At 32.4% G+C, this 27626-nt stretch overlaps 3 protein-coding genes across 4 annotated transcripts; all 3 read left to right on the plus strand.

Annotated features, from left to right (window-relative positions):
- On the plus strand, positions 16 to 4923 carry LOC109346808 (glycosylphosphatidylinositol anchor attachment 1 protein-like). The gene is made up of 6 exons (XM_019586610.1): positions 16 to 206; positions 308 to 399; positions 1053 to 1143; positions 1880 to 2738; positions 2834 to 2967; positions 3982 to 4923. The coding sequence occupies exons 1-6, from the start codon at positions 115 to 117 to the stop codon at positions 4820 to 4822; spliced, it is 2109 nt and encodes a 702-aa protein (XP_019442155.1). The 5' UTR covers positions 16 to 114; the 3' UTR covers positions 4823 to 4923.
- On the plus strand, positions 7412 to 8983 carry LOC109346816. Its single transcript, XM_019586621.1, has one exon. It carries the CDS (start codon positions 7948 to 7950, stop codon positions 8872 to 8874), a length of 927 nt encoding a protein of 308 aa, XP_019442166.1. The 5' UTR covers positions 7412 to 7947; the 3' UTR covers positions 8875 to 8983.
- Positions 10722 to 13238, plus strand: LOC109346826. 2 transcript variants are annotated; one of them, XM_019586633.1, is made up of 5 exons: positions 10722 to 10847; positions 11419 to 11503; positions 12301 to 12414; positions 12624 to 12725; positions 12774 to 13238. In XM_019586633.1, the coding sequence occupies exons 1-5, from the start codon at positions 10792 to 10794 to the stop codon at positions 12903 to 12905; spliced, it is 489 nt and encodes a 162-aa protein (XP_019442178.1). In that variant the 5' UTR covers positions 10722 to 10791; the 3' UTR covers positions 12906 to 13238. The 2 variants fall into 2 exon arrangements, with proteins under 2 accessions (XP_019442178.1, XP_019442186.1); XM_019586641.1 differs by having other exon boundaries at positions 12954 to 13238.

Consider the following 27626-nt stretch of genomic DNA (forward strand, 5'->3'; position numbering starts at 1 on the left):
CTTTTCATGTTGTTGGTATTGCCGTAAAACGACGTCGCATATATCCAAACTTGATGAGTGATTCGTTCAGCGTGTGAGAGATTTGTTTGAAACGACGTCGCTGATTTAGCAGAGATGGTTGAAGGCGAGGTTGAAAAGGCGAAGATGAGAGCAAGACCAATCGTGAAGTTGGGGATCTTTCTCATCTCTCATAGTTCATTCGTCAGGTACATGCCAATTCACAATTTCTCTCTTTTCTTTCAATTATTACAATTAATGAAAATATTATTTGGATTTTGATAAAAGTACTTTTTTTTTCAATTGCCAGTGTGATTTGTTTGATAGCAGCGATTGTGGCTCTTCTGCTTCTCCCAGTTCTGGCCAAGAACACCTACATTTCCGAAAATGCCCTTATGCCAGGTCACTTAACCCTCACTTTCTCTTGTTTCACATTTGATTTGATTATTCATATTCCTACACAAACAAAATAGCTTAAACCTTCGACTTAACTTAAACTCTTGCATGTTTATGATCTCAAATTCTTTGAAGCAAAAACACTTCCAGATAGTCGTTGTGTATGTTTTGCCTTTCGACACTCCTCATATTCTAAAACCTTTGTAATATGTTGTGTTTTTGTATAGTTAAAGATGGAAATATGACAATAATCAGATACACATTAGCACTTTATAATGTTAATTTTAGGTTGAATTACTTCTATGTTGCAATATTATAGACTTTGTAAAGCTAATTTTTCATTTTTATTATCATTTTGGTTTAATTTTATTAAGCTACAAAATAAAGTGAGTGTTTAACCAAGAGTTATATTATTGTTGGGTCAAATATTGAGTTGTTTTTATATTGTTATGCCTTTATTTGTTTTCCTATGAAGTTACAATGATGAATAATACTTTCATATATTTCATTAACCTATGTTTAGGTACTAGTATATATTTTGAAATAATTTTTTAAGATATATGTAAACAAATCAAGCCTATGTTTTGCATTCTCAAAATTTCTGAGTTTACTTGAACTCTCAAGTATGACAAGTATTATTATTTTTCATTATTGAACAGGTTCTGCAAATAGCATGTTGTCTACTCAGGATGTCTCTGAGGCAAATAAGTTAGTCAAGGACTTGGCTCATTTGTATTTGAGATCACCCATGTAACTTCCTTTCGCCTTCCATCTCTTCCGTCATCTGCATTTTCAATTCTTTATATTATATGTTACTTTCTTTTGTGATCTGCCTTGTTATGGCGCACAAACACTTCAAAATAGTCGTCGTTTTTAGGTATCTATATCAGACATTTCACTGACAGTTTTGGATACTTGTAATTGTATTTTATAACTTTTCTTTTCTATCCAAAAAAAGTTGTATTTTACAACTTCTTTACATTTATGTTATGGATTTTTATACCATTATATATGTGAATGTCACAATAATTACATAAATGCTTGCACTCTATTATGATTACAATGGCTCATGCTAACATTTAAGTTATCCCTCTCTTTTAATTTAAAATTTGTGCTTTGATGTTAAACTTATATTAAATTTTATATCTTGTATCATAATTGTGTTGTATCCTATGATTTTTAAAATTTGTGATGTCCTTGTGGAGAATCTTTGCTTCCTTGCTGCCTCGGGCTTCTTCTTCATGGCTTCTTTGCAATGCAGTGTATTTGTTCAATATGAAAATGTGATTCCTCAGCTGATACGTAGCAGTATGTGTTATCTTTTTTATCCCCCACTCAATGTTACTGTCCCCTCCTTCAATGTTGTTAATGGCAGCAGTTAATGGAGTTTTGTTTCCTAAATCCTCTACCCCTTATGTCTTAATATAAAAAATAGATACAACATTAGAAGAAAAAGAAATAAAAGATTCACCGTCTTTCATTGCAGTGAAAGTCAACAAATTATTGGGCAGTATATGTCAGGCTTGGATGCTGAAGTTACTTATCAGAAGTTCTACCCTCAATTAAATCGATTCCATCCATTGCACTTTTTTACCAATTCTGATTTGGGTATAAGCTCAAGTAACATGAATTGTTCATCACTTGGGATCAACACTGTTGGAATTATTAGAGCACCACGCGGGGATGGCAAGGAAGCTATTGTCTTGGTAACACCTTACAATCCAGAGAAAAATGGTGTTGGTGAGGCTTTGTCTTTGGGCATTGCATACTCGGTATTCTCTTTGCTATCACGGGTTACATGGCTGGCAAAGGATATTGTATGGCTTGTGGCTGATTCACGATATGGAGAACATTCTGCGGTGGATGCTTGGTTAAGAGAATATCATGACCCTGTTTTCCATAGAAATGACCTCACTGATAGTGAAACGTGCAATGAGAGCAATACTACTACTGAACTTGAACAGAAGCTTTATGTTGATAAGAAGTTTTACAGTGGTTTTAGACGAGCTGGGACTATGGCTGCGGCCTTAGTGATTAAAGTTGCAGAGGACAGTAACCATTTTGAAGACAGTCTTAATATTTATGCTGAGGCGTCCAATGGGCAGATGCCAAACCTGGACCTTATCAACATCGTAAATTATCTAGCAGTGCATAAAGAAGGTTTACGGATACAAGTAAAGAAGATATGGTCTCTACTTGGCTTCAGGTGGCTCAATACTTTGGGTGTTGTATTTGAATCAGTGGGACAAATTGCTAGAAGCTTAAATCCTCAATGGAAATTTGGTATTCCTGCTAGTGAATATGTTGAGGGCACTGCTACATTGGCAAGTTCATTGTATTGCCAGGTGCTTCACCATTACCTGTCTAAAACTTGTGTATAGTATAATATAACCTGTGACCGCTTTATGAATATTCTTTATCTGTGTTTTATTGCTCTCAGGCTTTCGGTGTTCCTACTGGTCCTCATGGCGCCTTTCGTGATTATCAAATTGATGCAATTACTCTGGAAATTTCACCAAAAGTTTCTCTTTCTAAAATGACCATGCGCAATGATTTCATTCTCCGTGGTGGAAGGTATGTGTACTGTGTAGTGACATGATATTTATTTGTGACAGTGAGCAAATAAATTGCTGGCCATCAGTAGAATTAAGATCATGTTAACCAATGCCCTAAGGGTACTGGTTAAGGATTCAAGAAAAAGTAAATTTACTTTGGAAAACTAAAAAACTTCAATTCTCAACATTTTACCTTCACCACTTTCTTATAAAAAGTCCCTCTTTTCGCTTCCTTAAACATTGCCCTTTAAGGGCACTGAATTATTATAGATGTTTCTAAAAAGTTAAATTAATTTTTAGCTATATGCTGATGTCCTTCTTGAACTAAGCTTATGTTTACCATTTACTTTTTTGGGCCCAAAGCACAAGGCTTCCACCTAGTGGGATTTGGGGAAGGGAGATGTACGTAGCCTTGCTCTCACAAGTGAGAGACTGTTTCCTATTAGAAAACTGCAAATCTATGATTATATACTTGTTTTTAGAAACCAAAGTAAGAAAAGTCTGGTAATTATTTGAATGTTCAGTCTCGGTCATTCTAGATAAGATAAGTTATGTTTACTTGTACTAGGATTTTTTTTGAAGAAACTCCAGAATAGTACTTTCATAAAATGTTAGAAAAAGAAATTTTTTACGATAACAATCAAGCCTAAGACTCAATAGGCAGGGTCTGCCACATGAGTCGAACAATGTCATAATGCTCTATCGTCTTCATTAATAAAACATATATCTCTAAATCTCTCCTAATAGTTTGCCTTTTGTTTATAATGAAAATCTTTGAAATAGGTGATTCAATTTGGTGATGACTTTGTATCATTTTTGTTTCTTTTGGCCGTTAAGAGAGTTGTGCTTGTGTTGAGAACTGTGAATCTCAGTAACATGCAATTCTTTTCATTCTTCATAGAAGGTTAATGAAACTTTACATTTTATAAAATCTGTTTTACTACTTATGGACTTCAATTTAAAGCACATGTCAGTCAGAAGATCCTTCTCTTTATTTGATCACCATAAACAAAGTGTTTCATACTTGTTGCAGGTTGCTTGAAGGAGTTGTGCGCTCGATAAACAACCTTCTCGAGAAGTTTCACCAGTCCTTCTTTTTGTACCTCTTGACATCGCCTAGTAAGTTTGTGTCAGTCGGAGTTTACATGATTCCATTTGTGTTACTCATCACACCACTTCCACTAGTTGCAGCATCTCTCCACATTGATGCTAGTAAATCCACAACACCCCAAACCACTGAAGTTGATGTCAGCCGCAAATCTTGGAAATGGCTGAACTCGGCCCGAAAGGTTTTCGTCATTCATTTATGGGGAGTCGTTGTTGCATTATTCCCATATTTCTTATGTCGAATGCCGAATTCCACTCCAACAACCAACTTTACATTGTGGGGTTTGCTGTCAGCTTTTAGCCTCATAATTTTGTACTTGATATTGGGTTCTCCAGTTTTTGAAGCATCCTCATCTCAACCTGAGAAAAGAGAATGGGCCAGCATAAAATCAGTAACTACAACAGCCGCTTTCATCGGCTTGTCTCTCATGTCAGTCATTAACTTTGCTACAGCAGAAATTGGCGCTTTATTTATCATCCCGATATGTCTCATGGTGCGACCATTGAAGCTCGATGCTCAAGCTAGGAGCCTGAGAACTTTGCTAAGGGCCACTCTTAACCTTGTTTTAGGTTTTATTGCATTCCCTCCAGTTGCATATGTTTTATTGAAAGTTGTATTTGATGATGTTGATGGTTTCAGTGTTGGTGAGTACTGGAACTGGGTGGAATCTCTTTGGGCATGGAACAGTGCTACTTACCTGTATGTAGGCATTGTTCACCTACCTTGCTGGGCACTGTGCATCCATATTTTATTCCATCCTTGTTGACTTTATACTATTAGTTTGTTGGACAAGCAATTTCATGCAAGAAATTTATTATCTTGATGTTTATGCTCTTGTCTTTATAATGCATATCATGTTTCTCTGCCGTGATTCTTTAAAGTTCTCGCTGAGAAGTTTATTATCTTGATGTTTATGCTTTTGTCTTCATAATGCATATCATTTTTCTCTGCCGTGATTCTTTAAAGTTCTCTTCGAAATCACAACATTGAATTCAACCATCTCAACCATCCTTCTCCTATCTCAATCCTTGAAAGTAAGATTATGATTTTATTTTCATGTGAGGAAATTACACCGACACCTCTGAGTTTTAGTGAAATTACATAAATCATTCAGATTTTTTCAAAACTTATATAAGTGGATTACACATATAATTAAGTCAAAGAAAAAAAATGATATACTGTGAAAATATGTTCAGACAGAATATGAATGCGGATCATGATCCATAATATTACATAAAAAGGGAAAACCAATGAAAAGTAAAAGGCTGGCAATACAAAAAGGACGAACGGTCCAGAATCACAATCCAGTATGAATTACCACCATTGAAAGTTGAAACATGCACACAGCTTCATTTTAATTCCATTATTACCATCTTCCACCAATTCACCACATCATTCTTTTGAATCAAAATTTCACAATCCTGTTATTATTAATCACCAAACCCTAATTAATTTCAATCATGCCTCCTTCTATTCATGGCGATGATCCCCAATCAAAACCAACCTCCAATCTCCTCTCCCTTTTCCTCAAACCAATCATCATGCTTCTCCTCACCTCCCTCTTCTTCCTCTTAATCGGTTTCGCCGCCTTCCTCCTCCTCAACCTCTTCCTCCTCGGCAGCGCTCTCCACCGTCTCCGCTTCTATCCCAACCATAATCTTAAGAACCTCCCACGCTTCCGCGTCTCTAGGGGATCCGAACCCGCACGTGAATCCCGTTGCGTTGTCTGCCTCGATGGCTTCCGTAACGGCCAATGGTGCAGAAAGCTTCCCGGTTGCGGCCACCTCTTTCACCGCCGTTGCGTTGACATGTGGCTGGTGAAGATAGCGGCGTGCCCAACTTGCCGTACACCTGTTCGATTCAATGCGGAGGTGGATGTAGCGACGAAGGATGATAGGAAATTTTTGGATTGCGCCACTAACACTAATGCTCTCACCATGTTATTATAGGTTGCGTAAGTTTAACTTTTTGCGCATTTTCTTTTTCCAAGCTATGTTATTATAGGAGTTTTAGTGAAACCTTTTATTTGTTTAATAATAACATATGTGCAGTTTTATCTCATGAATTGCTCAGTTGCATCAATGTTTTTTTCACGCTTTTAAAAATATTTTCTGTTTTTCCTTTTTGTTTTGGTTGGATATTAGGCGAAATCGGAGACGGTTGATTCCTGAATATTAGCTGACGGTATAGCAAATTCACACATATAAGAGTGAATTAAACTAACACCAGAGTCTGGCACTCATTACTTAATGACTCAAGCCTAATGAATTCACATACATTTGGGGTGGTTTGTGCATTTGTCAAAAAAGATGGGTAGTGTATATAATTTTACTAAAACTTAAAAGGAGTTTGGTGGAAGATCGGTTTAGTATTTTGCCATAATTGCCTTACATCACTGTTTCTGACTTACTAGACAAAGACCCAAACTTGCAGGCAGCAGGCGCATTATAATTTGGGCCATGAACTTAGTCTGCTTAATCAATCTTTTAGTATTTGGTTTTAAATTTTGGCATGGTAAATTGTTAAGCTCTTATTTGGTTTTATATTTTATGGCTCTATAGTATTGTTATTCCTTTTATTCCCTTTTAAAACTCAAGTGGCAAGCTCTTCCTAACCTCCACAAGCATTTTACCACTATCTGATTTGATTGCCTGTCATTGAATTCAAAATCTTGCTCAGCGAGGTAACTCTTACCTCGCAGAGCCATGTCTACTTTAACTCACTTCTGTGCTGTGCAACATTTATGGAACGTTGCTGCCATTACCTCCTCTGTCACCCTAATTACTGCCCATGGACTCTTATTGGATAAGGCATGTGATGGAATGGTGATTATGGCAGCAATGGCAACCTTATCTGAATTGGGCACAACCACAAGAAAGGATAATACAATTATTGGTATGGATGTATAGCTGAGAATAATCCTCTAATGTAACCTATGGAAGATATGTTACTTGCCCAATGGTAACAAACAATTGTATCTCATTTCTTGTGGTAGAGCCATACAGGCTTGTACAAAACTTACTTTTTTCCTATAAATTTAGTGGTTTTGAAATTCAATGATTAGTCCCTAATTGAGTACCGATGTAAAAGGGAGAACTAGTTTTCATAATAAGACTTCTGATCATATAATTTCATCTCAAAATATCAAATACAGTATATTATTGAGATTTTGTCTGGCCCTATCTAATCATGCATGCCTTACATGCAATGATTGGGGCACTTTTAAGTCACCACTATGACTAACAAATCTTTTGGATTACTTATTCTAATATAATATCATGTTGTGTTAACCATTATCCTAAAAACATTCTTTAAGAAATCACAGATTAATTTAATATTGATAAACTATATCCAACATTGAAGTTAGGATAAATGTACTATTTTTTAATGAATTCCCAGCACGTTACATATATTTTTTTTTTATAAAAAACTTATTTTGCCTTCTTAAAGAGGCACTTTGTTAATATTCCGTGTATCATACGGAAATAGTTGTCACCCATGACTTTCTAGTCTTTTCACCTCGTAAAGGAATTTGGGCTTAGCCTCAAGTCCTCAATAAAGAAGGCAAATAGTGCAAACATATTTGGAGATCCTCCCAAGTACATTCTTTCGATTTCTGTAGGAACATTGTTCTACACATTCCTCCAAAACCATAATTTCATCTTCCACAATATTAGCCCAGAGTACCTTGCTTATTTAATAGCGTATGGCATAGCATTGTCAATGAAAACCAAGTTGATACGTGCCGCCATATGGGACAGTTTTAATTCAAACTAAAACGAAATAAACTAAAAAAAAGGGATAACATCTATCGCATATTCACCTTCCATAACATAACAACATACTAAGATAGTAATCTCAAATCAATTGAGCCAAGTAGAGGAAAAGAGAATGTGGGAAGCATTATTCTCCCCAATGAAGATCATCTTAGACTCCCTCAAAATCTTATTCTCTAACAAACTTGTATTCACATTCATACTATTCTTCACAATACTCCCTCTTTCAACACTCATCATAACCCAATCCATTTCTCTCCATTCCCGTTCCATCCAAATCTACTACCTCGAGATCCTGGCCCTCTATTCCTCCACACGCATTGAAGCCCGACACGTGTGGCAAGAATCACGCCACGACGCGCTCTCTCTCCTCCGAACCAAAGCCCTCTTCTCTCTCCCAATATACTTTCTGTCTCTCTCCGCCGCCATCTCCTCCGTCCACTCCACCGTCTCCACCACCTCCCCCACTCTCCACTCCGCCGCCAAATCAATCTACTTCAACTACAAGCGCCCCTTCCTCACCTCCATCTTCATTTACGCCATCCTCTTCGTCTTCTCCTCCGTTCGCCTAATTTTCTCTGCGGTATCTGCATCCAGATTCGTTGTCAACACTATCGCTTCTGGAATCGAAGTTTATCTAATTGCCGTGCTGAGCGTGGGGCTTGTGGTCTCAATCGCGGAAGAACGGTTCGGGTGGGATGCGATTCGGGTCGGGTCGGGTTTAATGGAGGGGAGAAGAGTATGCGGGTGGGTTTTATCGGGTTTGTTAGTTCTGGCTACGAGAGTAATTGGATTGAAGGTGGAGGAGTCGTTGGCGGCGGGTGAAGTTGAGCCACCGGAGTTTTTAGGGTTGACGGATGTGGTGGCGAAGGGTATCGGAGCAGAGGAGAAAGCGGTGTTGATAGGTTGCTATGGGTTGGTGATATTGTTGAGTTATGTGGTAATGAGTGTATATTACTGTGAATGTAGGAAACAACATCCAATTAGAGAAGCTGGGTCTGATGATGATAACCACCACACCCTACACTCACTCTCTCTTTAATTTCATCCTCTTCTCTCTCTCATTTTGGTAATATTGTTTTCTTCTTTTAATTAATAAGTTGAAAAATTATATGTTATGTTACAGATTTCATTACTCTAATAAGTTTAGAATGTGATATTTTTACATAATGTGGATTTGACATTGAAATCATTTTCACAATTAAATGTGTGATGCTTTTGTGTTCTTCTATGATTTTTTTGTTTGTTTTTATAAACATATAGATATAAAAGATTAAAAATATAACGGAAATTGTCATATTCTAATATAAGGTTTCCTTTGATTTAAGATTGTTGTTCCTATGCAATATAAAGGATAGCTAAACTGAATTATAGGTTATACTTACCTATCACAATGAAAATTAAACTCATAGGTACCCAATCGAATCCAAGTCAATGTGATTATGTTCGAGTTCGGATTTTAGTTGAATTTAACTTTTGTGTTCAGATTTGGTATAGTTGATATCCTATTTTGAATTTGATTAATATATATAAAATTATACAATTGTATATATAATATATAAAAAAGAGAATTGTTATATCCTCTTATTAATCTTCCTAGCCACAAAAAATGACATATATCACTTGTAATCCAATTATTAACAATTAAAGTATTTTATTATGACACATGTTATATTCTTATGGGTATGAGGATATAGTAGGATGATTATCAGTTATGATCTTCCCTCCCTTTTGAAGCTGATTAGAGTTCGGGTCCTTTGAATTTCGAGATTGAAACTGAGAAAGCACAAACTTTCCGTTACCATCTTAATTATACTCGTAGTCCTACATATTACAAAGAGAGGAGAAAGAAAATGAATATGGTGATGTGGCATGGTTCTCAGTTCTTTCATATCGTTTGTAGAAATAACAGAAAAAGTTTGATGAATAAACATACAATATATTATCTTTGTAGATAATTGTATTTATGTTTTTTAGTATTATTATGATTAAATTTTTAAATTTTAGTAGTAAAGTATTGATTGCCTTGTGTATACATACAAATTCACAAGTCTTTCTTATATATTACACCATATTGATATTGGCATTAAAATCGAGTAAATTAGAAGTTTGGTTATGTAATCAAGACAATTTAATATCTGATATTTAAAAAAATATATCATTTTGATAACTTAAACTATTCTAAATGGAATTAACTCATCCACATATACCCATTTATATTTCTGTTGGAAACCTCTAGGTTTATTCAAGTGCACATTTGTTGTTTTAACATGGATACCATTCTATATGTTGTAAGTTTGTGATTTGTTAGGAAAAATATATTTAAATTAAAATTCAATTATTTATTATTTTTCTGACCAAACATAGTTTATGACACATGAAGTGACACATATCATGGATAAAAGATGTGCTTGTCTTATTTTACACATGTTATTACTAGGAACAATACTTGTTAAAAGAGATAATTATTTTTCTCTTCGTGAGAGTGATTAGTTTCTTACTTAAATAAATATGATTGATAATACTAAAAAAAATGTCACATTCAATTTCTTTTGATTGATTTTGTTATTTATATCCAGGAGATCATATGTAAAAAAAATACAAAAGCTAAAATTTAAATTGATTTTATCAATATCATATCATAGTTGGTTAAGGTATGAAACTTAAAATATAATTATTATATTTAAAATTTTAAAAGCGTATGTAAACTTTTTTCCATTCATTTCTCTGGATAGGGCAAGGCGATGAAGCCCATGATTTTAGTGGTGGTTTAGGAGTCAGGACCATCAATAATTTCTCACACTTAAAATAAAATAATAAAATAAAGTTAACTATTTATTTTGTGCAGCCACACAAAATACTGTTTATATATATATATTATTTTTAAACATTGAGAAGTAGCAGTGGTTGAGTCGGGGATAAAGTGAAGTGAAGAGCAGAAGAAAGGAGAGAGAGGGCAATGGCCACAATCAACGCTCACCTTCTTTCATTTAACGTTCATCATCGTTCTCCACCGTAAGTTAACCCCAAACCCTTTCCCGTCACATTCATTTACCCATTTCTTTCTTACGATTCAATATAATTCACTCATGTAAATTGAAGCTTTCAAATTGTAATTTATGCTCTTAATTATTGGAACCGAAGGTTTTGTGAAATGGTAACTATGCTTCTAATTAGAATTAAAATCGTTATTTTTATGAAACAAATTCATTGTCTGTCATTTTCCTTATTCCAACTGAAGTATTTGTTACCTTTAGGATTTTACCATTTCTCAAATATAGGACAAAATTGTTTATGAATGGTTCGAGTTCTTACATTAATATCATTCAGTTCTAATTTAAATGAATTCTTCCCGATGTCTTTTTTATAAATATTAACATACTAAGTGAAATTGATTTGATATGGTATAAAGATAACATGCCAATATACTATACAGAGGAAGAGAAAATTAATCTTGATACAGGTTAAGAAGGTTCAGTATATACGAACAGATTATCAGTTTATATGTGCTTGAAGGAGAATTTTCATGAAAAAATTGCAGGGCAATGTCCTTGTTTGTTATTGCTAATTATTCTCATTGTTTTAGGTGGGGATGGAGAAGGGACAGTGATGCAATCATAGTTGCTAATAGAACCAGGGGTCAAGCATTTCAAGTCCTGGCAAATCCCAATGTATGTGTAAAGTGAAATCTTCCTAGTCTGTATATACTATGTATATATATTCGTTGTTGGTGGAAAAGAACAATAAAACTATTGCGATTAGATGTTTCTTTTTGAACTTCTGAATTTATATAATATTGTTGGGAAGTTTGTAGACATAGGTATAATTTGTGGGAGTTATACTACAGTGTGGAATGACATGGTTATGAATTCTGTGGGAGTTCTAGCTATAAAAAAAATGACTGAATGGTGCAGGAAAACCTAGGTTGCATATTCAAAATAATCCTAAAATGACTGAATGGGTTAGGACTTCTTAGTGTACCTGTTTCATACTTAATATGTGGGAAATTGATAATCAAACCTAACTCTGATGTTGCATACATTCTTAATCTTATATAATTGATTGGTTCATGTGAGAATATCTGACTTTCTTATAATATTTGTCAATGTCAATAAAAATCATAATCATTATCATTTGTATGCTTATGTTTATGATTAAAATCTGTTATTGTTGTTGCATTCTGGCTTTTATGAGAAAATGAGGGACACTGTCTTCGTGGTGAAATAATACTCTTAAGCTATAGTCTGAACTGTTTAGTCTTGAAAATAATGCATTGTTTAAACTAACGACTTGCTGTGCATCCAGGATTTATGTATTTCTGTATACTTTTTTAGTTTTTTATGCAATAAACCAGTTGATGTAAGTTACAACCTTTTCTTGCTATGATTGCTTGCATTATGGCTTCTCTTTTTTTTGCATTTCCCCCTTCTGTTTGATGAGATCTTCATATTATATATTAATTATACAGGTATCTTCAGGAAAGCAAGGTTCAAAGAATGATGTGATCATGGTTGATCCTGTGGAAGCCAAGCGATTGGCTGCCAAACAAATGGAAAGAATTAAAGCAAAAGAGAAACTCGAGGTCAAAGAAGTCTTATGTTTCAATTTGAATCACATATTTGTGTTATTAACATTTGTTGTGGAAGTTTAAGTGAAGTATGAAAGTCATTTTCTTTCCCCTTAATTATCAGTTAGGACAGAAGGAAACTACCCAGTCTAACCTCAATGAAACCCTGTTCTTCAATTCACTGTATATTTAACCCATGCAATGTTGTGTAATTGTGTATGTAGAGAAGACGTCAAATTGAGGCAATTAATGGAGCATGGGCAATGATTGGTCTCACAGCAGGCCTAGTCATTGAAGCACAAACTGGAAAAAGTATTTCAGTTCAGGTTAAATTTTGAAATACTTCTTTTTAGATGTGCTTGTCCTTATATCAGACACATGAAACTTGCATGAGCTCAAGTACACATGCAGATGCATGTGGTCACTCTTGCATACACACACAAACACACAAAAATGGGAGACATCTTACATCTGATATGAATTACCTTTGTTACATTTTTGGCTGAAAAATTCCTGTATAATGTTTTGATATATAAACAATTTCTTTCTTTCAGCTGCAAGACTACTTTTATACAGTTGTTAATTTTTTTGTGAGGTAGATTTCTTCCAGCGCCTGGATACATATTTAAGAACTGCTGGTTTTGTCTCACATTCTCTGTAATTGTATCTATTCAAAGTTTAGCAAAAAGGCTTTGTTCAAATGCCAAGCCATACAATTTTCCTTGTTACCTGTTGATGCTACTTATGTAACATTCTTTTACGAAAGAATTGAGCTGTTAGCCAATTAATGTAATTTGATATGGATGCTTGTGTACTCACTGTTTTTCGCTGGTCTTCCAGCATTGCTTGTTGAATTCTTTAAACATTATATTTCCTTTATCCAGAGACTGATTCAGTTTATTAGATGGTTGCTAGCCTTTGTGATTCCTTGGTTACACCTCTCTTGTCTGGTCTCAAGAATTCAAAATATCATAAAACTCAGGTGCTTCTATTTTTCATGATGTCAGTTGATGACTCCAAAGCCGGTAGCGCAGTGCATGTTATCTTTTGGACTTATTCTTGTATGTTACCACAGACAGGTTCTATATGATTGTGGACGAAGGTCATCTTATTCTTTTGTTGTTAGTTTCTACTTCCTAGTCTTTGGACTTCTTAGGGCTTGAGATCATCAATTGCTTATTTGAAACTTACCCGACTTTGGCATGGCAGAATTTTCATTCTTTAGCTTCTTCTAATTAAGGAGAGTCAAACTGCAAGTTATAGATGATTGCTGAAACCATTCTATACTACTAAGTACTACTCCATGAGAAAGGCATTGTTAGATTTGAAAATATTGGAATCCTCAGAAACTAGTAAAAGTTTGTGCAATTATTGTAAGGCAAGTGTTTAGTGCACAGAACCTCAAAAACGGCAGTGTGCTGCATCATTGAAGTGGTGAATAAAAGGAGGAGAAATTAATAGTAATGTTTGGGTTTTTATGATACGTGAGAAAATTTCAGAGCAAGCAACATCACCCTTAATGGAAAAACAGCAGTCTTTTCTGGAGGATGGGTATATTATGGCCCAAAACTTTAGAAAGGAAAATATTGGAACATATGTATATATGTATATATACTAGCATTTAACAAGCACTGGTAAATCCACCCAGAACGGCTAAAATTTTGTTGCAGTAACACTTGTTTGTAAAAAAATACTTAGCTCTATATAAAACACTAACAACACTTACGTTTTAGATATTTAAAACCTAAAATTATAACTATCCAAATCTTGTAATGTTTGTGGTAGTGGACAGGGCTTAATCCACACGCCTGTAAATGTATTCTAAGCTTCTTATCGGAACTCGGAAAATGTTACACCCATGTCATAGAAAACTGGTCATGGTCGTTATCATATATATCCTTTGGCGTTATCATCCTAAGCGGTTGGGATGCGCAAATAAGTGACATTTTTTTTTCTAAAAAAGTGGCGTCTGTTTCTATCAATTTCCATATCACGTTCAAAGATTTTGACTTGCCGTGTTAAAAGCTTGGAGGATATTCCACAACACAACAAACTAAATAATTTAAAATATGTATTTTCACCTGATTGGGAACAATTTGAGTCCACCAAGTTAAGTTTAAGAAGACGAATTACGGAAGGAAAATGAGTATAGATCCAATTAGAAACCACTACTATGGGTCCCCTTCTCCAATGTGGATCAAGCCAGGTGTCTAAAGATAGCATGCTATTCTCGTAGTAGAAGGACATATATTATCCCAAAAAATAATTTATTCTAAGTGTCATATACACTTTTACTGTAATTGATTAAAAAAAATACATTTAGCATGACGAGAAATCCTTCCTCATATCTCATTTTATGTATGTAAATTATGTGAAGTTATATATATATACTATCATGATTGCACAATTTATTTATGTGAAAAGGTAATTTATTCAACTAAAATGGGAACTTCTCACGTAAGGCCTTCTAGTCAGCAATCACCTTTCCTTCTCAATTTCTGTTGCATGGAGTCATTTCCTCTATAATGACTTGTTCTAAACACAAATTGAGCGTTGAAACAACTCTCTAAGGTTGAAGGTAAAACTTCATTTTCCTTCCAACTAGTCAAAGTGTTGTATAGGAATATTGATTTGACATTGTGTAAGTTGATTTGAGAATTAAAGAGAGATTAACTTCTTAGTTTACTTTTCCAATATGCTCGTCCCCAACCCCATCTTGTGTTAGGCAAAAGAGAGTCACAATCAGTAAAGTTGTTTGCGATTTCTATACTTTTCACTCCCCTCTCTTATTTATTATAATATTTTTTATTAAATTATATATATCAGTAAATATATAATTTTTATTTAAAAATATAAGATACTATCTTACCTCATCCAATTTTTCTTTTTAATATATATTTTTAAGAAAACAATATAAAATTAGAGACAGACAAGACTTTTAATGTGTAAATGAATAAAAAATATTAAATCTTGTATACAAAGTATATAGAGTTTAATAAAAATATCATCAAACTTTCTAGAAGTTTTTTATACTAATAACAATGACATGGAGAATTTTTGTTTTAATTGATATATTCTTATTAATAACTATTAAAATGTATTCTATTTTAACTCAAAATTTCCACCAAGCTTTTCATAGTTATTTTCTCCTTCTTTTACTATTTTCAACATTTTTTTGCAATAGTTGAGTATTGGGTATTTAATTTAAGATTTCATCTTTAAATTCAATTGTTTTTTATTACAAAAATTGGGAAATATCAATCATGGCATTCACGTCTTGGCCTCTTTCCAAACTTATGATACATAATTACATATATATTACTTGGGCTTATATTATTTTTAAATGGTAAATAGAGACTGGTCACATTGTGTAATCTTAAGCAATTTCAATATTGATGGGAATGAAAATGAGAATTTTCACTAGGTAGAAAGATAAAGTCTAATTGAAAATGATAAAAAAAAATAAAGTAGGAAAGAATGACAAAGTTATAGTTGAATTCGTGGGTCAACAAAAGAAGCAGCTTCCTACAAAAGAGGCATCGCTGAATTAAAACCACGAAGGATAAGGATGAAAATAAACGTAGGGTTGGTAATGAACACCCAAAACATGAAAAGTGGTTGATAGAAAAGGACCCATTCCTCAATCCTCATGGAACCAAAACGTGTTCTGAATAATTTTCTCAACCTCATGCAGAACCAACTTCTTTAAAATATAGCTAATTGCGTTTCCAACCAATGTTCTGCCTTTTTACTTTTCTAAACTACCAAAAAAACATGAGTGGAAATCATGTGTTCCACTTTTCCATGTTTCATTGTGTTTCAATCGAATTGAAAGTTGCATTTATTTAAAAAAATTATAAGAATATAAAGTTAATTTTTTATATTATATAGTAAGATTTAATTGACTTGATATATAGTAATATGATTTTTTAGGGATATAAAATCCTCTTTCCAAAGAAATAGTTAGCAAATGGTCTTTTCTCTGTCTAGTCCCTTATCAAATCTGAGTGGGCTCCTAAAATCATTAAATTGAATCATTTATATATCTAATCACACTAGTTGTATTTATTATTTAATTGTATGGTCGAATTTTGTAAAGCCAAGTCACGTCACTTCACACATGTTAATCAACCAATTCTTTGGGTAATTACGAAGGCTCAAATTGTAAGACTGAGATTGTAACTAAGATGAGGTGAATTAGTTGACTAAAAAATTATGGTCACTTTCTTTCTCTGCAATATCAAGAGTTAAGAGCAGCGGAAGCGGTTACAACATTGAGTAACCAGTTACCCAATTGTTTTGTCCAACAGTGAATTTAAAATTCACTTAGAGTAATGGTTACTCATTATAGAGTGATCGGTTACTCAAGAACGTTGAAACTTGAGTAATCTGTTACTCAAAGTTCAGTAATGAATTAATCAGTTCAGTTTTTGTTGGATAACTGATTTCTCACTCATGTAACCTGTTACTCAGATTTCAGTAACTTGTTATACAATATTTTGAAAATTGTTTTATTTAAACTTGAAGTGTTTAAATTTTCTTTTAAAATATTTTGAGCAATACTACTGTTATATATTCAAGAGTATAGGATAGAAGTACCTATTTAGACTTAGACTAAAAGTCTTGAATATCTTGAAGCTTTGAATCTTCATTATCTTCATAAGTATTCTTCATTTTCTTCTTTTTGGTGATATTGGTGTCTTCATCATAATCGTGTCAAGGTCAAGAGCAGAGATGTTCTTCATACAAATAGGTTGATGAACCAATCAAATATTCAAATGGAATAAGATTGATTCTTAATGTCTAATACATAGCCGAAGATGTGATCAGTCCAATCTGATCAATAAGTCCTAAGATCTGATTGAAAGATAACTAACGATAAAAGACTTCCCAAAGGGTTTTACAAGCCTGTTATAGGCTTCCTAGACCGACTATTAATATGATAAGAACATTGCATCATCCATAACATCAATGGTTTTTCATTCAACATAAGATAAGTTCATCTCAATTAGTATAATATAGCAGGTCATTATACAAGAGGTAGCTCTTATCCATCATTCATATACTCTATTTAGCTACCTAATGTCCTCTATAAATAGTAACTTGGAAGTTAAAGTTCCTTTTTAAATACTAACCAAAAACATTCCAATGTTGATTCTTAATCTAATTCAACTCAATTTGAAATCCTCTTTTTAGATACCTGCTAAACAAGATGTATTCCTTCTAAGATTAAAAAAGTTCAAGAGACATCCCTTCATCTATGTACCACACCAAGCAATACATGTGATGACATGAATTGAACAACATATTGTATGAAGAAGACAAATGGAATAAATTCAACATGCTCATATGTATCTTATATTCCTTATACAACTTTCTTTCTCTAAGTGAAAAGACCAATAGACCAGACAATCACATTACTGAAAAGCCTCAATCAACCGAAAAACAAAGAAAGTTACAAGTTTGTTTGGCTTGCTTGACTATGGCTAGACCACTAGACTTGAGACAACTATTTTGTCCTAGGTCCAAATACATAGTGGACTGACGGCAAACAATCAAATAGGCCAATATGGAGAAGAATTATAGTTCTAGGTTTCAATATGCATAGTAACTTATGAGAGAAGACTCATGTAGGGGCCATTTAAGATATGTCATAAGCTTGATAGATCGACTGATTGATAATTCATGAGCATGACATCATTCATGATATCACATGACATTCCTTTGACATAAGATAAGCTCATCCAAATTAGTATAAATAGAGGAAACTATTACACAAAATGTATTTTTCATCTATCATCTTTATTTTCTCTCTAGTTATCTCATATCATCTATAAATGCTAACTTCAGAAGTCAATTTGGTTATAATTGTTTGTGGTCGTTTGTTAAGGTCACATTTGGACCTCTAAATTAAATTTGATGAAGTTAGAACTTAGGTGCTTTAGGTGCCTCCCCATTGAAATTTAGATTCACATAATGGAAATTCAAAGAGAAGAAGTGCAAGTAGATTGAGATGGTAGGGTGGGCAGGGGAGGGCTCCACCACCATGGCCACTAGCACCCATTGGACAAAACCATCTGCCTAGTGTTAAATTTGCACATAAGTAGGTATATACCATGCCAACCAAAGACAATTAGACAATTCATGTACATCAACATATGAATTTGTCTCATTCATGTCTCTTAGGCAATGCAATGTTTTAAAGATGCTTCTTCAAAATAGACTTGAAATAAAGTATCCCTCTTAACCTTCTTAGGAGAATAAAAGATTAAGCACGCTAACCAACATTATTATCATTGTTTTGTGCACTAAATGCCGGCTAGTCCGGAAATTAATTGTTCCATAGAACATTCTGAATTATTCCAATTCTTGTAATCTTATTCTACTATTCAATTTTTATACTTACAATATTATTTATTTGTGGTGTAGCCATTGGAAAACTTTACATATCACAACTCTCATTCGAGATTGGCAGGGGAAATAAAAATCGATTGAAGTCATATGTAAGTCTACATACACTATGGGTTCAACCTTTCTTCACAGAATGATGTATTTCATTCATCCTTTTTCCTTTTCTTTTAGCACTTTCTTAAATACTATATATAATTTATAAAACAACGTAGTCAACAGACATAAAATTCAACTCGCATAAATTATTTTTCTGATAGAAAAGGTAAGATTGGCCTAATGAGACAGTTTTATATACTTAGTATAAGAGAATATGTGCCATACTATTTTTACCATAAGTATAATTTTATGTTCAATTTTAATGAATTGATGTTATTGTATTCTTTTGCTAGTTTTGTTAAGGAAATGAACAATATCTCAATTACATGATAATTTTTAATGATAGAATACTATATTATATAGATTGGTTAAAAAATCAATGAATGTGAAATGAGAGAAATTGGCAGTCAATAGAGAGAATCTCAATATGTCGTTGTACGCCATTATATTAATCAATTATATACATCACACGAGTTTTTAAGTTATTATTGTGACAGTAAATGTTCTTAATTATATAAATACCTAACAATCTCTTTTGGCTTGTTTAGGAGTTTTTTTGGACTTAGCAAATACTTGATTAATCGATATCATATTTTACTGACAAAATCATTATTTTATGGAGGGGGGAATAACATACCCTGAATTAGGTTTTGGTTTGGAGATAAGATAATGTATACAATACGTAAAAAAATCATTGGAATGGACAGAGGAAAAGAAAAAATAAAGCTACTTAATTGTCCACTAAGAATATGAACAAAATAACAACAAAAAAGTAGTACGGATAGACCTTCGTGCTTCTCCAATAACTAGAATGCACTTGTATAAAATAATCTAGTTTTTTCCTTTTTACCTTTTAGATTGTTTCACCAACAAAGACACAACACAAATGTTGAAATATCTATTAGTTATCCAAACACTGTATTTTGAAATGGAATATATAGAAAATCAGGTTTCACCTCAAAGTAAGCTTATTTAATTCGGGTGCTACTTATTAGCGATAAGTACAAATGATGAAGCTTGACAATTATGTGTCTTGTACTTTTGAAAATGCTCAGTCTACAGATAAGGCCTGTATAGTGTGGAAACAAGATTTTGGACTATATATCAAAGTCTTTGTCAGATACCATATCTACCAGACTCTAAGCGCATGCTATTTTTCTTGTTCAAAGGCCAAAATATTAGAAGGTCCAAGGGGAACACGAAGGCTGAAAGGACAACCATGACTAATTTATATTGTGTCCAAAAGCTCCAAACGAATAATATTCTTTGGTATAAACCCATAGGGAATTAAAAATGATACCTTAAAAGCTGCAAATGATTTCTACTTTCAAGAATAAGTTTAAAAAACATATTTCACATTTTCGTCATTCATTCTAGAAAAATCTAATGGTACACACAGTGTATCAAATTGTGGACCGTATCACATTATGTGGCTGCAATATTACGGTTATGGTGACTACTGTAACCGTATCAAACCGCAATTGTGGTGTGATACCAGTTCACAGTGATGCGACTGTAGCAGGCCACAATGCAACCACATCGGACCGCATTTGGACCGTATTGGGCCGTATCAGACCGCATCGATGTCAAAAATATATTTTTACTTACAGAATAATTCATACCGCAATGACCACAATCATAGTAACCACAACTTTATGCTGCATGTTATTTAAAATTAGTCATTAAATCTAAATCATTAAATTTTCATATAATTGATAGTTAAAATGTTTGTTCAAAAACTTTGTTTCTTCTTGTCTCAATAAGTTTATACCAAGTAATATAATTTTATTTTTATAATTTTTTATTTAATTAAATAATACATTTTAATTGGTCGGGAATATTTATGTATATAAAGACAGAGGCATAAGATCTCCCGTTGTCGTGAACTTTTCATCTTAAGCTGGAAAGAAACGGTGATTGGCTGGTCTGCTGAAAGGAATCAACATGGTGAAATTTTTTACTTGGCCACGTTCAAAAAAAGTTGGCTGGCTTGCTATCATGCTTGAAACCAATTTGTTTTGCTGTCACATGTCCTAAGATTTATAAAAAAGTGACAATAATTAAGAAAAAATTTATAAAAATAGAAAATATTTTTTATTACTTATTCTAATGTAATTGACTTGAGATATAAAGACAATAATTTTTAGGATATTCGATCCTTGTTCATAAAGGAATGGAGATCACATGTCTCATTTTAGATGTTTCAGTGGAGAAAGACTTATGTGAAGACGAAACTATATAAACTTATAAAGATAATCAATAATATCTTGAGAACATATTAATATTTTAATTCTAACTAAATTAAATTTTAAATGATCATATCAAAAATTATAAAATGCACTTGTCTCTAAATGTGACTTGTTACATGCGTTTCATACAAGTTTTTCTCATTTCAATGGTATCCCAATTTAATTAAAATTGACATATAATTAAAAAGAATAATCATAAAAACATAAAATAACTTTTATATATTAGTTGTTATAATGTAATTAGTTCAGTATATTGAAACAAAAACTTTTAAGAATACATGATTCTTCACCATAAAAGTATTTATTGAAAAAAACACATTGATAGATGGGATAGGTTAGATATATGTATGTCAAACACTCAAACACTTCTTTTTTACTTTTTATCTTTCATATTTTTGTCACCAAGGTCAAACCACATGTGTTGGCTATGTCGGTACGATTGTGCGTCAGATAATTTAAAAGTTGTTATGAACAGCTAATGTGGCTTACCTATATGGCTATATTTTATATCTTTCTCATCTTTTAAGGGTGACAATTTTATTAGAGAACCAATAACATTTGAATTGAGTTTAGGTTTGGCTGTAGACAAATAAATCGGTACGCTTATCAATACATTAAAGGATGATATTCATTAATGAATAAGCAAATATCACATAATAATACACAAAAGGTACAATAATAACAATTTTATTCATATTTTGTCATGAAATTATATTTTTATTATTAAAAATATCAATAAAAATAATAATTTGTCTCATCATTAATGGAGATGATTTTTGTTCCGTTAAATAAATTATGCCTATGCTTAATTAAGTTTTCATCCTTGTAAGGGTGACCAGAGTTAAAATGAAGCAATTTAAGGACCAAATTAAGCATCTGTCTGTAAATTACATGGGCGAGGTAATTTAGCATGTTTAATTCATTAAACATAACTAATTAAAATATGATCCTAGAAGGATCAACTTAACCCGTTTGGTAAACAAGTTGCATGCATTTTATAACATTTCTAAAATAAAAACAGTGTTTATTGTGTATATGTGTATATATAAAATGAAAGTATGGTTCAGTTTGTTGTCCTTATAAATAGGATTAATTTTGGACTTGGTTATTAAACCTTTTTTATGGTCTAACAATTTGATGTATCTAACTAGACTATTTTAAAATCAAGTCTTAACTGAGGTGTGCATGTTACTTATCATAAATTTTCTTCACTATAAATTTATCATTGTATAAATAGACCGGTTTAGGATGCTGTTTTAGAAGTCCAAATTTTAGCATGTAGTTGAATAGTCTTTTCAAAGCTTGAGGTCAGTTTCTTTTTTAAAATGGGGATTATAGAGAATAATGTATCTCCTCATATTATGAGATAATTTATCTCCTCCATCCAGTGAAAATGTGACATGTGTGTTATTTTGTTTATTTTTAAAAATATTTTTATAGAAAATGATGAAACATGATACAGGTCATGATTTCACTGGTAGGAGGAGATAATTTATCTCCTCCAGCCAGGGAAAATGTGACATGTGTGTTATTTTGTTTATTTTTAAAAATATTTTTATAGAAAATGATGAAACATGATACAGGTCATGATTTCACTGGTAGGAGGAGATAATTTATCTCCTTATACCAGGAGATACTATATTCCCTTTCTTATAATAATATAATTTTCACATGAATATAATTTAATAAATGAATTTAGGATTCCATCCTTATGTGACTCAAATCTCCATGAACACATCCATAACTTGAGCTTTACTTATTTACTAAATATTAAACATAGGTGAAGTCACACTCTCCCCCAACTATAGAATGAAAATACATTTCCAACACTCAAACCCTAAATTTTGATTTAGAATACATATATATACAGTAATGATGAAGATTTTTTTTTTGGTTTCCACATGAATCTTTGCACCAGAGGCAATCATGTCTGAGCCGGGAACATCCACAGGTACGTGAAGCTAACTCTTCCAGCAAGTATTTTTTCATCACAAGATTCGAACGTGAGATATTGCTTAAAGGGAATAAAGTATATATTACTTGAACCAACATCATTGATTGATGAAGACCATTTTACACCTAATAGAAGCAATTTCTGCCTAGAAAAACTTGTATAGAAACCACTATTATAATAACGGAATTGAGGTCCGACTGTTGACCGGACTTGAAAACAGTTTTGGTTTGTAGTCTTAATTGAATATGAGGTTGCACCGCTTTGAACCGGAGAAATTCCGGTCCGATCGCATTAAACTCGGTTAAACCACAATAACCCGAGAACTAAACCGGATGGTTCAATTAAAATTTTAAAAAATGAAACACTACTCTAACGTTTTCGTTTACTTCCATCCAAAAACAAAGATAGAGATAAGTTACTTTAATAAAATTATTCATAATTATTAATTATATAAAATTTTGTATTTATATATAACTATATGATTATAGATAAAAATGATTAATTATATATGAAATCATCCGGTCCGATCGAACGGTTTAACAGGTTAAACCTAATACGAGAACATTTTCTAGTTTGATATTCAGCTCGAATTTCACAACATTGATAAAATATATACAATGTATCATATTTAAAAATAAATGTATTTATGTTGTTTAATTCTATCATTTATGACAAAATTTTAATTCAAATTAAATTTTTATTATATTATAAAAAATTTATTGATTGATTTTATATATATATATATATATATATATACATCTTCAAATAAATTTTTACGGTTTCCGCCTGTTTTATAATTTCACTCGCAGCAATAGACTTGGGGGACCGGTGGAGGTGTGTGGAGATAGTAAAAGTGCAATGGGAACGTACCAATGACAACATATAAAAGTGAAAACTAGCTAGGACCAAGCTTAGCTGGTCCACCTAATAATCTTTCATATGCACGTATTACCTTTACCAATTGGGTTCATAATTAACTACTTAGCGTAGATAATCATATACTATCTGCAAATGGTTTAGTGATTAATGTAACATTAATTATTATGACATTAGCACCCAACAACATATATCCCATATTAGGTACGATTAATTTAATGATCAATTAGGATGGGGCTACAACAAACTCCATTTTGCAATTTCAATTTCAACGACATTAACATAACATGGCAAGCTGTGATCGACTGATCCATGCAAATACTTCTCGTAATCAAATATTTCTTCTGTCATAAAAGTTTACTATAAGGAGTTAGTGATTTTTGCAACAAGAATGACGTAGTTTTTTGGCTTTGTTATTGAAATTCACAAAGACTTTCAAATTATCACATAGAAAATATAAAAAGCTTCGAGATTACATAATTAGGTAAGACTTTAAGGATATCCATTGGATTTCTTGTCAACCCACTACATTGTCGTGTTGAATCTGATAGTATAGTATTATGGTGGTGATGAGTCTAAGTAATTCGACCAATTCGAACAAAATTTAAAATAACCCAATTTATAATTTATGGGTTTGGTTGAGTATAACAAGATTTGCTTCTAGTAAAAAAAACAACCTTAAATTCAACCATGGTTCCACATATCGTTATTGCGGAATAATCCAACCAACTCATATATGGAGACGTAACTTATTCTAATTAGAAAACAGCACCACGATGAATACAATATAATAAAAAGGCTAATAATGAATTAAACTAAGATCAAAAATTTTATATAAACTTAGTTTATGAATTAAATGGGTTGAACCAAAGCTTAAGCCTATGAATAACTGAATTAAGCCTAGTTGAAGTGGGAAAGTTCATGAATTAACTCTATAATATATGAGCATATTTACATGTGAATAACCATTATTCAAAATGATTAGTTGGACTTAATAGTTCGTGAATAATAATGGAGTTCTAACTAAAAATAGTTTCTGCCAAAATAGAATTGAGTTTCACACGTAAATAATCATTATGGAGTCAAGTTAGAAGTAAATTCAAATTAACTAGTTTCTGCCCAAAATGAAACTATTATCCCATACATTGTACAAGTATTAAAAGAAATAAAATAAGCTATATATAATCCAATGTTTTTTTGTCCTTCTTTATATTGATTCCATTTTTCAATTTGGAATGAGATGCGTATGTCATTCAGAAGCGTTGAAGAACATTACATCGAACAGTAAGCCAGAAGCTACTTATGTATTAGTCCATCCCTTTTTTCCTCTACAACGTTTCGTTTTATTAAAAGACGTTCTTGAAATAATTGTTAAAAAATACCGTATTTTAAGTCGTAAATAAGAGAACGTCGACATAATATATTAGGAAAGTCTATATCCAAATTTTTATCCAATTCAACTAATTTTCACTAGTTAAAAAAAACAATAAAATATTTTATCATATGAGAAGATAAATTATTTTTTATGTCACTAAAACTATGAATGTATCATATTTTTTTAGTTTTTTAAAATGGAATAATGCACATGTCATAACTTATTTGATATTTTATTCTCTAAAAAAATACAAAATTTAAAAAAAGAAATGAAAAGAAAAGGATAGTAGAATAAGTGAAGCACGCAGGGGAGTAGTTGGGTCACAACCTGAGAGCACAAGTTGCCAGCCAGTGCCACTTTGTAGATAAAGTGGGACCCAGTTTAGCCACGCAACTTACCGCTGTTCCCACTCGCAGTGGGCCCCAATATATCTCTCCAATCCTATCCTCTTATTTAATTCGCAGGTACCCATATTCGGAGAGAGAGAGATGGTCCTCTTTAATACCACAATAATAAAATGGAGATATCCGTTACGATAATGCATGTGGGGTCAAGTCAGGCTACCAGGATTTTAAAATCACAATTTTATTTTTTGAATAAAAACAAATTCAATAAAATCTTCCACTTAGTTCCTTACTTCTTCCATTGAGTTGGGTCACTTTCTTCAAACAATCGTTGGGGTTTAGTATAATTTAATTATTAAGCTTATTCAAGTGTGAAGTCTCATATTAAATATGAGAGAATGAGTAAAAAATATTGAGTTTATAAGTAAAAAAATACTTATAGAAATAAGGTTTTAGTTGAAGATGTGATGTCTTGTGCTCTCCACTCTTCTATGTCTTGTTAACAATAGAATTTATCGGTGGTTAGAGACTCCCTACTCGTAGTATGATTCAATAAGTGGTATCAAACTGATAGTTCGAGTGTGATTTGATGGACATAGGGGGAGTATATTGTTGAAGAGTAATGATTGAGTTTATTCAATTGTGAAATCTCAAATTCGATATAAGGGAATGAATGAAAAAATTTATAGATGAAAAATCCATAAAAATAATATCTTAATGTATTCGTTCAAGACATGTTGCATCACTTATGATTTTATACTCTTCTTATCTGGTAATACTGGAACTCCCCAATAGTTCCAAAATCTACCAGAATGGTCCAACAGCTATAGTGAGGGATTTGTGGGTTTAACATTCGTAATTATTATCATTATTTAAAATTGGAGGTTTACTTTAGTTTTAATCTGAACCATTAATGTGTATTCTGCCAGGTGTCGCATCTTCCTTGCAAGTACGGGAGATGTCCAATTCATTAGGACTCCGATATTTGTTAGAAAAAGCCTTTGAGGTCGACTGACATGTTATCAGGTTCCTCATGATATTGTTCGTTCGCTGAGGAAATCATCATCAGTAATGTCCCTCTTATGCCACGTGGAATAGTCATCCACGTCACCTTATTTTATATCCATGTTATTGTTCCCCTCTACAGGTTAATTGTTCACTTCGCCTTCTTTGGATAAGCTTTTCCATAAAAATATTCAAGTAGATAATGTATAGTGTGTGAAAGCTGTTTGGCTATACCTATAGTCAATTGATATAAAAATAAAGTAGTTATAAAAAATGTGTTCATTAAAATTTTACAGTAGACGTCTTTTTCTAAGGTATTTTGTAAAGTGACAAATGGATTGATCAAGTAAATATTGAGTTGGATAGGTAAAAAGAAAATAATTAAATTTTTACTATCCATTCAAAGTATACAATAATAATATTCATCATAAATAGTAGACTAAATTAACACCCTCTGAGTTTTAGTGAAATTATACTAATTACCCCTCACTTTTTTACACCTACACAAACCTCCCCTAATTTTTATACTTTCATTACACTGATCACCATGTATAAGAAATAAGTGTAATATTTTAAACAAAAAAGGTGAGAAATGCAATTAAGTTAAACAAAACATGATATATTGTAGAGAGAAGTCCAAATAATATACGAGTCAATATTTCTTTATTATTTTTGGTTCGTTACACTATATTATAAGAGCGACTTAAACAATATTTCTTTAGAATTGTTGATGTCTTTTGTAACAAAAAATAATAAAGATGCATTGATTTATATATTATTTAGACTTGTCTACACAATATATCATGTTTTGTTTAACTTAATTGCATTTATCACATTTTTTGTTTAAAATATTACACTTATTTCTTATACATGGTGGTCAGTGTAATGAAAGTATAAAAACTATGTGAGGTTTGTGT

The sequence above is a fragment of the Lupinus angustifolius genome, chromosome LG01, assembly GCF_001865875.1.
Source record: "Lupinus angustifolius cultivar Tanjil chromosome LG01, LupAngTanjil_v1.0, whole genome shotgun sequence".
Taxonomy (NCBI): Eukaryota; Viridiplantae; Streptophyta; class Magnoliopsida; order Fabales; family Fabaceae; genus Lupinus; species Lupinus angustifolius.